The sequence below is a fragment of the Hyperolius riggenbachi genome, chromosome 10, assembly GCF_040937935.1.
Source record: "Hyperolius riggenbachi isolate aHypRig1 chromosome 10, aHypRig1.pri, whole genome shotgun sequence".
Classification (NCBI taxonomy): domain Eukaryota; kingdom Metazoa; phylum Chordata; class Amphibia; order Anura; family Hyperoliidae; genus Hyperolius; species Hyperolius riggenbachi.
This window is the reverse complement of record NC_090655.1, coordinates 180,062,351-180,076,527: the sequence shown is the minus strand read 5'-3', so window position 1 is coordinate 180,076,527 and position 14,177 is coordinate 180,062,351. Positions and strand designations below refer to the sequence as shown.

General features: G+C 43.3%; 1 protein-coding gene across 5 annotated transcripts in view; it reads right to left on the bottom strand.

The window, feature by feature from the left end:
• RASSF4 (Ras association domain family member 4) overlaps positions 1-14,177 on the bottom strand; it is a 395,766-nt gene that overhangs the window by 154,096 nt on the left and 227,493 nt on the right. For all 5 annotated transcript variants that reach the window (XM_068255316.1, XM_068255318.1, XM_068255319.1 and 2 more), the window contains one exon: positions 5,792-5,867. In XM_068255316.1, the coding sequence (XP_068111417.1) occupies positions 5,792-5,867 (76 nt within the window). The remainder of the gene's footprint in view (positions 1-5,791; positions 5,868-14,177) is intronic.

The window sequence follows — 14,177 nt, the reverse complement described above, 5'->3', positions numbered from 1 at the left end:
AGCATTGTTTCTGACCATGTCCATCCCTTCATGACCAGCATGTACCCATCCTTTGATGGCTACTTCCAGCAGGATAATGCACCATGTCACAAAGCTCAAATAATTTCAAATTGGTTTCTTGAATATGACAATGAGTTCACTGTACTAAAATGGCCCCCACAGTCACCAGATCTCAACCCAATAGAGCAACTTTGGGATGTGATGGAACGGAAGCTTCGTGCCCTGGATGTGCATCCCACAAATCTCCATCAACTGGGCCAACTTTTCTAAAGAATGCTTTCAGCACCTTGTTGAATCAATGCCACGTAGAATTAAGGCAGTTCTGAAGGCGAAAGGTGGTCAAACACCGTATTAGTATGGTGTTCCTTATAATCCTTTAGGTGACTGTATATTTCTCCTCCCTATACAATTAGTAATTACTAAGAATGGAACAAACGTTGTATACAAAGATGCTATTTAACAACCATTGTGGCATATCTATGCTAATGTTATTGCATGTTTTTACAGGTGTTCTTTTATACAATGTTGAAATAAAATGTTTATAGTTTTAATAAACAAATGACCTTTGATTGAACCTATATCTCCTGACTATCCACTTTAAAAGTCCCAGAGACCTAAAAACCTGTGCACAACAAAACACATATGCAATTTTGCACTGCCTTAATATATTGTAAAAGTTGAAGTTGGATGCCTGTATCTTGATTAACAGCAATTACTAAGATCCCAAGGGAGATGATCATAACTTTAACTACAGTATAAAAGCATAAAAATGTACTTAGAGAAATTATAATGTTTTCAGTTGCACATTTGTGTTACATTATAACAGAGCCATGAAACAAAGCATTTGTTATGCAAAGGACAACTGAAGCCAGGGGGATATGGAGGCTGACATATGTATTTTCTTTTGAGCAATACCAGTTGTCTGGCTATCCTGCTGATTTTCTGCCTCAAATACTTTTAGCAATAGACCCTGAACAAGCATGCAGCAGATCAGATGTTTCTGACATAATTGCATAGTTACATAGTTATTTGGGTTGAAAAAGACATGCGTCCATCGAGTTCAACCAATAAACAAAGTACAACACCAGTCTGTTCCCTCACATATCCCTGTTGATACAGAGGAAGGTGAAAAACTCTTACAAGGCATGGTCCAATTAGCCCCAACAGGGAAAAAATTACTTCCCGATTCCAGATGGCAATCAGATAAAATCCTGGATCAACACCACTGGGCGTTAGTAATTATAGCCATGGATGTCTTTCATCTCAAAGAAAGCATCTAAGCCTCCTTTAAAGAGTAACTGTCAGGCTGCAGAAGCTAATTTAAACCTCTATTCTCCTGTGTTAAACAGTTTAGACGGAAGCCAAAAAGGCAATAGTGAAGATAAAAATCTCTCTTTCATTTGATGTGTGCTTATCAGCAAAGCTGTTAGACCCAAGCTCTTAAGAAGACGCAAGCCGCAAACCATACTGCAAAGCATTCTGGGGCCCTCCCCTCGGCTGCTAATGAGAAGTTACAGGGTCAAGTAACAATAGCATGTAACTCAGTCCAGCGCACAGCACTGATAAATCTCCCATCAGAGTACACTGCAGGAGTCCGCTATTGTTCCTAGCCACATGGCTCATTAATATTCACTGCAAACTAGTGTTATTCAGTACGAGCTTTTCTGTGATCAGGAAGCAGGGAGGACATGACGACACATTTGGCTTCATAGGAGACAGACAAACATGGAGCCTGCCATGAGCTGTCAGGAGCATCATTCTCTGCATATACTATATAAAAATTCTGTGAAATCCAAACGTGGACAGTGAAATGCATATGTAATGTAAGTACAGCCTATATTTAGCTACTGATATATGTGTTTATTTTCTCTGTGACCTTATACCTAACAGCTCCTCTTTAAATGCAGATATAGAATTTGCCATAATTACTTTCTGTGGCAACGCATTCCACATCTTAATCATTCCAACTGTAAAGAACCCTTTCCTAAATATATGGCTAAAACATTTTTCCTCCATGTGCAGATCATGTCCTCTAGTCCTCTGTGAAGGCCTAGGAACGAAAAGCTAATCCGACAAGCTTTTATATTGCCCTCTAATACATGTTAATTAGATCCCCTCTAAGGCGTCTTTTCTCTAGACTAAATAAACCCAGTTTTTTTGCCCATCTCTGCACCTGCTCTAAAACTGCAATATCTTTGCCGTAATGTGGTGTCCAGTACTGAATTCCATATTCCAGATGTGACCTTACTAGAGAGTTAAACATGGGCAATATTATGCTAGCATCTCGAGTTTCTATGTCGCATTTAATGCATCCCAAAATTTGATTAGCTTTAGCTGCAGCGGCTTGGCATTGAATACGATTATTTAACTTTTTGTCGATGAGTACTCCTAAGTCCTTCTCCAAGTTTGATGTCCCCATCTGTATCCAGTTTATTGTGTATGGTACTAGACCATTGGTACGACCAAAATGCATGACTTTACATTGTTCAACATTGAATTTCATCTGCCATTTATGTGCCCATATAGCCATCCTACCCAGATCCTGTCACTATCTTCCTGAGAGTTGATGATTCTGCACAATTTTGTATCATCTGCAAAAATAGCAACATTGCTTTCTACTGCATCTACTAGATCATTGATAAATAAATGGAAGAGCACTGGATCCAGTACTGACCCCTGTGAAACCCAACTGCTAACAGTCACCCATTTTGAGTACGATCCATTGACCACAACTCTTTGTTTTCTGTCCATTAGCCAGTTCCCTATCCATGCACACAGACTCTTCCCCAGTCCTTGCATCCTTAACTTTTGGACCAGACCTTTGTGGGGAACAGTGTCGAAGGTCTTTGCAAAGTCCAAGTTTATCACATCTACAGCATTCCCAATATCCACATTAGCGTTCTCATAAAAGCTGAGCATGTTAGTCAAACAGGACCTGTTTTTAGTAAACCCATGCTAATGCTGAGAAATAAGATTATTTTCTATTATGAAGTCTTGTATAGTATCTTTTAGTAACCCCTCAAATAGTTTGCATACAACTAATGTTAAGCTTACAGGTCTATAATTTCCTGGATCTGATTTTTTGCCCTTCTTAAATAATGGCAAAACGTGGGCTGTATGCCAATCTACTGGAACTCTGCCAGTTTAAAGAGAGTCACAAAAGATAAGATAAAGGGGTTTATCGATAACTGAACTGAATTCTCTTAGGATCCGAGGATGCATGCCTTCACTTGCCTCCACTTCTACCTGCGTTATTTAACCTCTTGACGACCAGCTAACGCCGATTGGCGTAAACTGGTCATCTGCGGGTTACCATGGAAGCGGCCTTTTCATGTCAGTTCACGGAGGGTGTCTCCGTGAACAGCCGGAGAGCCGCCGATCGCAGCTCTCCGGCAAAATGTAAACAGGCGGGGAAGAAATCCCCGCTGTTTACATCATACGGCGCTGCTGCGCAGCAGCGCCGTAGGGCAGATCGGCGATCCCCGGCCTCTGATTGGCCGGGGATCGCCGGCATATGATAGGCTGAAGCCTATCCTTCAATGCGCAGGACGGAACTCCGTCCTGCGCATTACGGAGAGAGGGAGGGAGGGAGGTAAGGAGGAAGAGGGCGGAAATGGCTGCGGAGGGGGGCTTTGAGGAGCGCAGATGGCCGGCGGCGATCAGACCCCCCCAGCAGGACATCCCCCTAGTGGGGAAAAAAGGGGGGTAGTCTGATCGCCCTGCTGCACTCCTGATCGGTGCTGCGGGCTGTAGAGCCCCCGCAGCACCGATCAGTGAAAAATCCATTGGTCGGCAAGTGGTTAATATTACAGTTGGAAGACTGAGACTCTTCTGCATCTGTAATCTTCCCTTGTGAAGAAGCAAAAAAAGCATTTAATAACTCCGCCTTACCTTGGTCATCCACCATTGAGTTCCCACCCTCATCCTTTAGGAGTCCAATACAGACAAACTTTCTTTTTTTTAGCGTTGATGTACTTGTAAAACTTCTTTGGGTTAGATTTGAGATCCCTACCCTAATTTCTTTTTTACAACTTTTATTGCACTCCTTATAATTGCTTAATGCAGCCTCGGTCCCATCCTTTTTTAGGACCTTATAGGCATTCTTTTTCCACTTAATTTTATCTCTAACTTTTCCATTCATCTATAACCTTTTTTCATTCTTAGATGTTTTGTTTCCAGATGGGATATATTTACTACAATATTGATTGAGAATAATTTTAAAAGCTTGCCATTTCCCTTCAGTGTCCTTCCCCTGTAGCACATTATCCAAGTTCACCAAACTTAGTGCCTTCCTGAGTTAGTAGAACATTGCTTTTCTAAAATTTATAGTTTTAGTTGTCCCACTGCGCTGCAGCTTACGAGTCACCAGATCAAACGTTATCATGTTGTGATCACTATTTCCCAAATGTTCTTGAACTTGCCCATTTGATACATTATCTGGTCTATTTGAAATGAGCAAATCCAGTATCGCATTCCCCTAGTTGGTTCAGTTATCATTTGAGTCAGGTAACTGTCCTGTAGTGTTGCCAGAAATCTGCCACTTTTACCAGAATGGGTAGCCTCTTGTCAGATCTGACAAGATAAGCTACATGCTTGATTATGGTGTTATTCAGCCTGAGACACGTACGCTTCCTGATACACTTCCTGATACACTTGCCAGACTGAGGGTTTACCGGACGAGACGTGGAGAGACCTGCCAGTCGCCGGTTATTTATTGTATTTATAAAGCGCTGTGAGATATGCTGGTTTTAATACACTATTTGGTACGCAGAACTATTTTAGCAGGGCTTGTGAGCCATATTAAATGAAACTTTTTACGCTATGAGAAGTGGTGTTTATGTTTATCCCTAGTGTTTGGATCAAAGTGATTTTGTGATACACTCAGTTGCAAGAAACCGTTTGGTGAGCAGGGACTGAAGGGGGAGTGTGTGTGCCCCCCCTTCCTGCAAGTGGTGGAGTTAACCCCGACACAGTGTGTTTATAGAGGACAGGGTGTACTGCTGTTGGAAGTTACCCGTTATGTACTGTATTTTGCTATCTTAGTTATATCTAAGGAGCAAAAAGCTCATTTCTGCCAGAAGCGCGGCTGTGACGAGTGACTATTTGCAAAAGGAAGGAGTTATCTAACCTTTTTGACAGCAAGCTGGACAATAACTTTCTTTCTCTAAGGTGGTGAGCGCTGTATCGTTTGGTATATATAGGTATTCAGACACTACTGCAGCCAAATAGATCAGCAGGGCTGCCAGGCAACTTGTATTATTTAAAAGGAAATAAATATGTCAGCCTCCATGTTCTTTTCACTTCAGTTGTCCTTTAAGTTAGTGTTCCCAAACCCTGTCCACAGGGCCCACCAACAGTGAATGTTTTGTAGAAATCCACAGAGATAGTTAATTAGCTCTGGTGAGACACTACCGTAATTACCTCACTTGTGAATTTTTATGATTTCCTGCAAAACATGTACTGTGTTGGTGGGCCTTGAGGACAGGGTTTGGGAACTCTGTCGTTTAAGTGGATCTTACAGGGATGAAAACACCTAGACAGGGGTTCAAAGATTGTCGATATCTGCTTATCATATGCAGGAGGCAGGACAGGAAAGCAGACTCTGAAAACCTTTTGCGAAGCCATTCAGAAGTTGTCCTGCTACATAGTATGCCAGAGGCTAAGTTCATTACTTTTATAATCATTTGACAGGTAAAACATTTCTACATGCGGTATGTCCTGCAGATATGTTAATTTTATATCTGGAATGCATGAGTAACTGGTTCTAAAAAAATGTGCTTGTAATTCTTACCTCACGGTGTCGCAGCTGGAAGTTTTTCCCTTCATGATAACAATTATAGGTTCTCAGAAGTGACAACAGCTCAGACCTAAGTGAAACAAATATGATGCATCAGTCACTAATTAGTTAGCAGTGAATGTTACCAATTATTTAGACTTGCATCCTAGGGTTGTCATCTGTTTAGTTTTCGACTAGGTCGGTCTAGTAGGTTGGTATCTTATCCAGGTGAAAGGTGCTCTCCCATTATGGTCTGGTTCTGCAAGGTTCAATAGGGAGCCTGACATCAGCATATTCACTTCTGTCATCCAGTTTCCCACAGACACTGAAGGTAGCAAAATAATTCCCACGCTCCTGTTCATAGGGCATATGTTTTGTTGATTTTGTTCAAGTGTAATAGTGCATTGATGTCATTCATCCTATTTGCCTGGTAACTCTGTTATTTTAAAAATTATTTTAGGAGTGTGGGCCAAATACTTATAACAATTACAGAAGGGGACAGACAACTCTGTCCATACATCCATTCTCCTCTAAATATAGGTTAGTTTTTTTTTTATCCAGCATTTTGAAGGAAGCTACATTGAATCTTTTTGCAACGTAGTTCTGTAAAAAAGTCTTGAAAAACAAAATATCATAGGGTCAATGCACAATTTAACTAAGGGCCCAATTTCACTAGAATGCTTTTAGGGGCGACTCTTTTTGTGTGTTAGTTTACGTCTTCCACAGCTGCACATGTGGTACATAGGTCTAATACACACCAGTGTTCAGAAAAACAACGTGCTGACAGTTTTTTTCCATGAACAAAAATAAAGGGCCCATTGTTTTCATAGCCTGACACATCTAATGCATTTTTCACGTGCTGAACAAAAGCAGCCTGTCACATGTAAAGGAAACGGAGGCTAAGAAAAAAATTACTTAGCATTTAAATGAGAGCAGACATCCCTATTATCATACTGCTAAAGTGCATTTGAACTTTTGGTACTTGGTACTGCATAAATATTACCTAAAATGTAATGTTATTGATGCAAGTCCTAAAATGGATTATGGAAGGCTTTCATACCGACTAAAAAGTAGGGATGGGACAAATCCACAATTTCTTCGAATCCGAATCTAAAAAGTTTCTCGAATCACGAATCTAACCAATCCTGCACATAAGAATTGTGTGATCCGTAGTATAATTGCCCGCAGTATAGGCACCCACAGTATAGGTAGCTAGGTAACGGTGCCTTCAGTATAGCTAGCTAGGAATATGTGCCTTCAATATAGGTAGCTTTCAGTATAGGTAGCAGGGTATATGGGCCTTCAGTATAGGTAGCATGGTATAGAGGCCTTCAGTATAGGTAGGTAGGTATAGGGGTCTTCAGTATAGGTAGCAGGGTATAGGGGCCTTCAGTATACGTAGTAAGGTATAGAGACCTTCAGTATAGGTAGCAAGGTATATGTGCCTTCAGTATAGGTAGCAGGGTATAGGGGCCTTCAGTATAGGTAGCAAGGTATAGAGGCCTTCAGTATAGGTAGCAAGGTACGTGTGCCTTCAGTATAGGTAGCAAGGTATAGGGGCCTTCAGTATAGGTAGTAAGGTATAGAGACCTTCAGTATAGGTAGCAAGGTATATGTGCCTTCAGTATAGGTAGCAGGGTATAGGGACCTTCAGCATAGGTAGCAGGGTATATGTGCCTTCAGTATAGGTAGCAGGGTATAGGGGCCTTCAGTATAGGTAGCAGGGTATAGGGACCTTCAGTATAGGTAGCAAGGTACATGTGCCTTCAGTATAGGTAGGTAGGTATAGGGGTCTTCAGTATAGGTAGCAGGGTATATGGGCCTTTAGTATAGGTAGCAGGGTATATGGGCCTTTAGTATAGGTATTTAGGTAGGTATATTGGCCTTCACGTAGGTAGGTAGGAGGGTAGGTAGGTATATGGGGCCTTCACATAGGTAGGAAGGTAGGTATAGAGGCCTTCACGTAGGTAGGTAGGTATAGGGGCCTTCACATAGGTAGGTAGGTATAGGGACCTTCACATATTCTTTCATCGTGCCTATCTTGTGCCTGATAAATTACATAAGACTGGTGGTAGCAGTTGTAGGTATTGCTTTAGATAATGTTGTCAGGATGGAACATGCTCTCACATGTAGTGGTTCTGTCCTGAAGTATTGGTCAGAAATTGTGGCCCTCATTACTGTTCTTGAGAACACTGTCACCCTGATCAATAAATGCTTCTATTAGGTGATAAGCCATGGGGGTGGAAGTATCTGCACCACCAGCTAGCCTAACATATAGCCAAGGCTGCTAGACTACATATAGCTAGACAGTGGCAATTCCTGGTATGATCGGTTGAACTGACAAAAACCACAATCACTGACATCCTCATTTCTGAGAGATTGATCGCCATAGTTAAAGAGGAACTTCACCCTAAACAAACATACTGTCATTAAGTTACATTAGTTATGTTAATTAAAATAGACAGACACAGTTCCAACTGTCCTGTTTGCTGATCACCCCTCCCAGTTGCTAGGCAACATGAAAAACAACATAGGAAAGCCCATCATGCTTTGCACAGCATCAGGGAAAAAAGCCTGGGCAGTTTTCTTTGATGGGTGGAGCTTAGCTAAAAATGCAGCTAAAAATGATGCATTGGTAAGAAAAACAAAGTTCTGATGCTGTGAAACTGTTAAAGAAACACCAAGCCTTTTCAGTTCTGCTGAGTAGATTTTTAGTCCGGAGGTTCACTTTAATGATACCATGGAAATATTAAGAGAAACCTGGCAGGCTTGGTTTACATATTCCGATAACCCAGATTTTTGACCTTTAATCCTTACTCCGTAAGTGCCTTTACGCTTTTTTTTTTTATGTTGTTCCTCATCTACACAGACTCATTCCGTGGCATCAATGTGACCAATATTTGTGAATTTACTGTTTCCATGATTCCTGCTTTTTTAGAAGATCATTGCTTTTATATTGTGTGGTATTCATGCAATATTTATGTTTTCTCCACAGGGGTAATTATATGTTTACAATGTTTGTAAAATTTGACTTTTCTGTCAGTAAAACCTTTTTGAAACTAAAAACATTGGTTTCAATTCACAAGTGTTTGCCTGCGGTTAATAAGTAATACAAATTCTTATCTGAAAGCGGTCAGTAGTTTTTAAAATGTTAATTTATGAAAGAAAATTGGTTAAGGTTTTACAGTGAACATGTCCTCCTTAATCAACTGTTTATTTTATGTTATCTTAAAAGGGAACTACAGTATAGTGGAAATATAAAAAAATGCAAAAATTATTAAATAGCAAATACTGTACTTAAAGGGACTCCGAGCAGTACAGAAACTTTGGGAAGATGCATATCATTTTAAAGCTCTCTTTCTCCTCTTTCCAATGATATGTAAAGCACCGCCCTACGCCATTTAGTTTTCGCTATTTTCGCGATCGAAATTGCCGTGGCTTTGATCGCGAAAATAGAGAAAACTAAAAGGCGTAGGGCGACGATGTAGGTGTCGCCAGAAAGAGGAGAAAGAGAGCTTTAAAATGATATCCATCTTTGCATCGTTATATTGTATTACACAGGGCGACTTTTTTCAAAGTCTGCAGCTCCATTCAGCAGAAAAAGTCGCCCTGTGTAATACAATGTAACTATGGAAAGATGTATATCATTTTAAAGCGCTCTTTCTCCTCTTTGTGGCGACACCTAAATCGTCGCCCTACGCCTTTTAGTTTTCTCTATTTTCGTGATCGAAGTCGCGGCCGCGGCAATTTCGATCGCGAAAATAGCGAAAACTAAAAGGCGTAGGGTGGTGGTTTATATATCATTGGAAAGAGGAGAAAGAGAGCTTTAAAATGATATGAATCTTTCCATAGTTTCTACACTGCTCTGAGTCCCTTTAAAAAGATAAGATGATGATATATCTTTTTTTAAATGCCACAAACAACTTATTAGTGAACATTTCATGAATTGTCAACACTATGTTGGTGAAGAGACATTATTAAATATATACACACAGAAACACCCGAGTTAAATCAAATGGAATACATTTTCCCTTTTAATTGCATGAATTGCAGCAGAAAACACAGGCAAGCCTGGTGTGACATCTCATGCTCCTTCCATTTCATGAAATGTTTGATAAAGGACAGGAGCCAGAAACATTACGCCAGGCAGTGCTATGTATTCAGTTACAATTCCTGCAATAACAAGTAAAATTGTATCCCCTTTGGTTAAATTCCCGTGTCTTTGTGTGTATGTGGAACTGGATCTAAGGACTGGGCTGATAGACCTGTTTGCATCTGGTTGTTCCCACTATAAACAATCCTATTTATTGTCAGCCTGTGGACATTATCTGCCTCATCTGAGATTATTAAATGCTCACATATGCAACTTGTGTGCCGTGGCATAGTTAAGGAGCTGTGGGCCCTGATGCAAGTTTTTGCCGGGTCCCCCAAGCATTCTGTACATAACAATTGATATGGCGCACCAAAACCTGCCAATGGCAACTACAGTGTCAGAGGTGCAAGAAGGGGATGGGGAACAGTTTGTTAACGCTTACCACTATTCAAAGTATTTATAGAATGATTATTATTAGCACCTAACCAATAAAGAGCTAATACTCTGGTTGAGGGAGGGCCCCTCAGGGCCCCTCTGGCCCTAGGCCCCTGATACGGTTGCAACCTCTGGCAATCTTAGCTTCTCTCTTTCTGTACTTGCTAGGGTAAAGGTCCTGCAGGGAAGGGAAGCTATAATCACCAAATTTGTTAGGTATGCTAGGAAGAATAGTGGGAACAAGTAAATACTTAAAAAATGCAGTCATTGAGAAAATAAATTTCAAAATTACAAAAGAAAAAATCTTTTTTACACGCAGTTAAATGACAGAATGCCGCAGTATGCTTAATACCAATGTGTTTTTATAATTGTTTTGAAAATCGAAGAAAGCGGACAGCATGGGGTTTTCCCTCCCAAGCCTCTTTCATCTCTCGTCATCCATGCAGGCTGATATAGCCAGAATTCGTAACCTGGACCATGTGTGATTTTGTGCACTGGCCTATAACAACCTGCATGGTCTATAATATGGGGGCTCTGGAAGAGACATGCAGCAAAGCCTACCCCTCTCCTCCAAAGCTACTATCCATACCACAGCCAAAGAGCTCCACACTGGATGCGATACAATATGCCGGAAGTGGCATCTACCACAAGAGCAGCCACATGGCGACATGCGGCTGACCGGAAGTCATCTAAGTTTATGGTGATGCAGGTTTTTTAAAATGGTTTTCATGTCGGTGTTGTGGCACGCATGTGCGAAAGTGTATTTTTTAAATACACTTCCGTGCACTTTGCATTTCCGCCACAGACCTCTGCAGGCTAGTCAATGCCCTCTTGCATTTCATTAGGTAACGGGATGAAATCTTTGGACCCATTGTCAGAACCTATGGTGGTGCAGAGGCTTTTGGTACAAGACAATACCCAGTCTCACGTGGGGAGACTATGCAGAGGATAAAGAAAATGGTACCATTTACTGGTCCCTGTGCTCACCTGTCCTACATTGTAGGTAGTGTTGGGCGAACAGTGTTCGCCACTGTTCGGGTTCTGCAGAACATCACCCTGTTCGAACACCTGATGGTGTTCGGCCAAACTGTTCGGCCATATGGCCAAACTAAGAGCGCATGGCCGAACAATACCCGAACGTTCGGCTAGCGCTGTGATTGGCCGAATGGGTCACGTGGTTCGAACCCGAACGCGCTCTGATTGGCCGAACGGGTCACGTGGTTCGGGTAAATAAATACCCGATCCACGTCATTTCTCCGTGCGTTTAGCTTTGGGTAGGCAGGCAGGGTAGTTCTCTCTCCAGCCAGGCTAGCCAGGGTCCCCCGGTCATTGTGTCGCTGCTGGGAATAGTAGTACACCGCTCACCCACACTATATAGCATTGTTTACTGCCACTCTGTGTCTCTCTGCTGGGAACAGTAGTACACCGCTCACCCTGTATAGCATTGTGCTCTGTGTCGCTGCTGGGAACAGTAGTACACCGCTCACCCACACTATATAGCATTGTGTTTACTGCCACTCTGTGTCTCTGCTGGGAACAGTAGTACACCGCTCACCCACCACTGTATAGCATTGTGCTCTGTGTCGCTGCTGGGAACAGTAGTACACCGCTCAGCCACACTATATAGCATTGTGTTTACTGCCACTCTGTGTCTCTGCTGGGAACAGTAGTACACCGCTCACCCACAACTGTATAGCATTGTGCTCTGTATCGCTGCTGGGAACAGTAGTACACCACTCACCCACCACTGTATACCATTGTGCTCTGTGTCGCTGCTGGGAACAGTAGTACACCGCTCACCCACACTATATAGCATTGTGTTTACTGCCACTGTGTCTCTGCTGGGAACAGTAGTACACCGCTCACCCACCACTGTATAGCATTGTGCTCTGTATCGCTGCTGGGAACAGTAGTACACCACTCACCCACCACTGTATAGCATTGTGCTCTGTATCGCTGCTGGGAACAGTAGTACACCACTCACCCACCACTGTATACCATTGTGCTCTGTGTCGCTGCTGGGAACAGTAGTACACCGCTCAGCCACCACTGTATAGCATTGTGTTTACTGCCACTCTGTGTCTCTGCTGGGAACAGTAGTACACCGCTCACCCACCACTGTATAGCATTGTGCTCTGTGTCGCTGCTGGGAACAGTAGTACACCGTTCAGCAACCACTGTATAGCATTGTGTTTACTGCCACTCTGTGTCTCTGCTGGGAACAGTAGTACACCACTCACCCACCCACCACTGTATAGCATTGTGCTCTGTGTCGCTGCTGGGAACAGTAGTACACCGCTCACCCGCCACTGTATAGCATTTCTGTACTGCCACTGTACTGCTGCCAGTCAGCGTGTACTTTAAGGATAAGTGAAATGAAGAAGAAATCCTGTGAAAGAGGGAGGGGCAAGGGAAGAGGTGTTTCCCCTGACGGTTCACGTACAGGCCACAGTGGAGCACCGAAGAAAACCCACTCAATACCGCCCATGTTGTCCAGGAAATCAACCCTCACAAATCCAAAAGAACAGCACCAGATAATTAATTGGATGACCTCTCAAGCGTCCAGCAGTGGGTTAAGCAGCACCAGCACATCACGCACGAGGTCCGAGTCCTCAGCCAGTTACAAGGAGCCAGTGGGCACAAAGCTGACAAAACCGGCAGCGACACCACGCACACAACTGCCAAATAACCAGTCCGAAGAATTTCCTCAGGACACAATGGGGTATTCGCAGGAGCTATTCCCAGCCCAAAAAACTTCCACCTTTCAAAGGTCAATGGAACAGCCAGAAATTTTGTGCCCGGATTCACAACCATTTACTGTGGGAAATGCACCGCGCACTAAAATGCAAGGCGAGTCTGAGGACTTTGAAACCCAAATCCCAGAGCAAGTTGGGCAGGAGGGGTTTCAATTGCAGGAGGTCAGCCGAGAAGATCTGGAAGACGATGGAGTGAGCTGCGCAGAGGTTGTTCTGGGGAGCTCTACTCCACGGCGGCGGCCCACAATCACATATGACGAGTTTGAGGAGATGGAAGAGGAGGAGGGTATGGACAATGTTGACAGAGATCCAGATTTTATATGTGAAGGAGAACATCGCCGTCGTAGCAGCAGCACAGATGAGTCTGTTGAAGAACCCACTGCTGCACGAGTTCGCCTTGTGCCACAAGGTAGGCGGTGCAAAATTTCAGGCACCACAAGCGTGGAAGTTCAAGTGAGACGCAAAAGAGGCGCAAACAGAAATCGCCAGCAAGGCAGGTGCTCCAAAGTCTGGCCTTTCTTTGAAGACTGCAGTGAGGATGGTACCATGGTGATTTGCAAGGTGTGCAAGACCCACCTGAGCAGGGGGAAAAATATTAACAACCTCTCCACCTCCAGCATGACCCGCCACATGGTATCCAAACATCCCACTCTGTGGGCGCCAGGACAGGGTACCAGCAACACTGCCTCCCTTGGGGTCACCAGACTCACCACCAGACCCTCCTCAGCAGCAGCAGTAGCCCAGCCATTGCGTGGTTCACAACAACATTCACAAACATCAGACGACGCTGACACTGTCACTTTCCGGAATAGTGCTCTTGAGGTCTCTCAGTCTTCATCAAACACAACAACCAACAGCCCTTCAGTGTGCAGCCCTACGGTTCAGTTGTCTGTCTCTGAGATGTTTGAGCGCAAGAGGAAATTGCCAGCATATGACCCCCGGGCCGTGGCACTAACAGCCAACATAGCCAAGCTTCTGGCCTGCGAAATGCTGCCATAACGAGTGGTGGAGACAAACAGCTTCTAGGGCATGATGTCAGTGGCCATCCCACGTTACGTGGTTCCCAGCCGCTACCACTTTGCGTGCTCTGCAGTGCCTGAGTTGCATGAGCACGTGG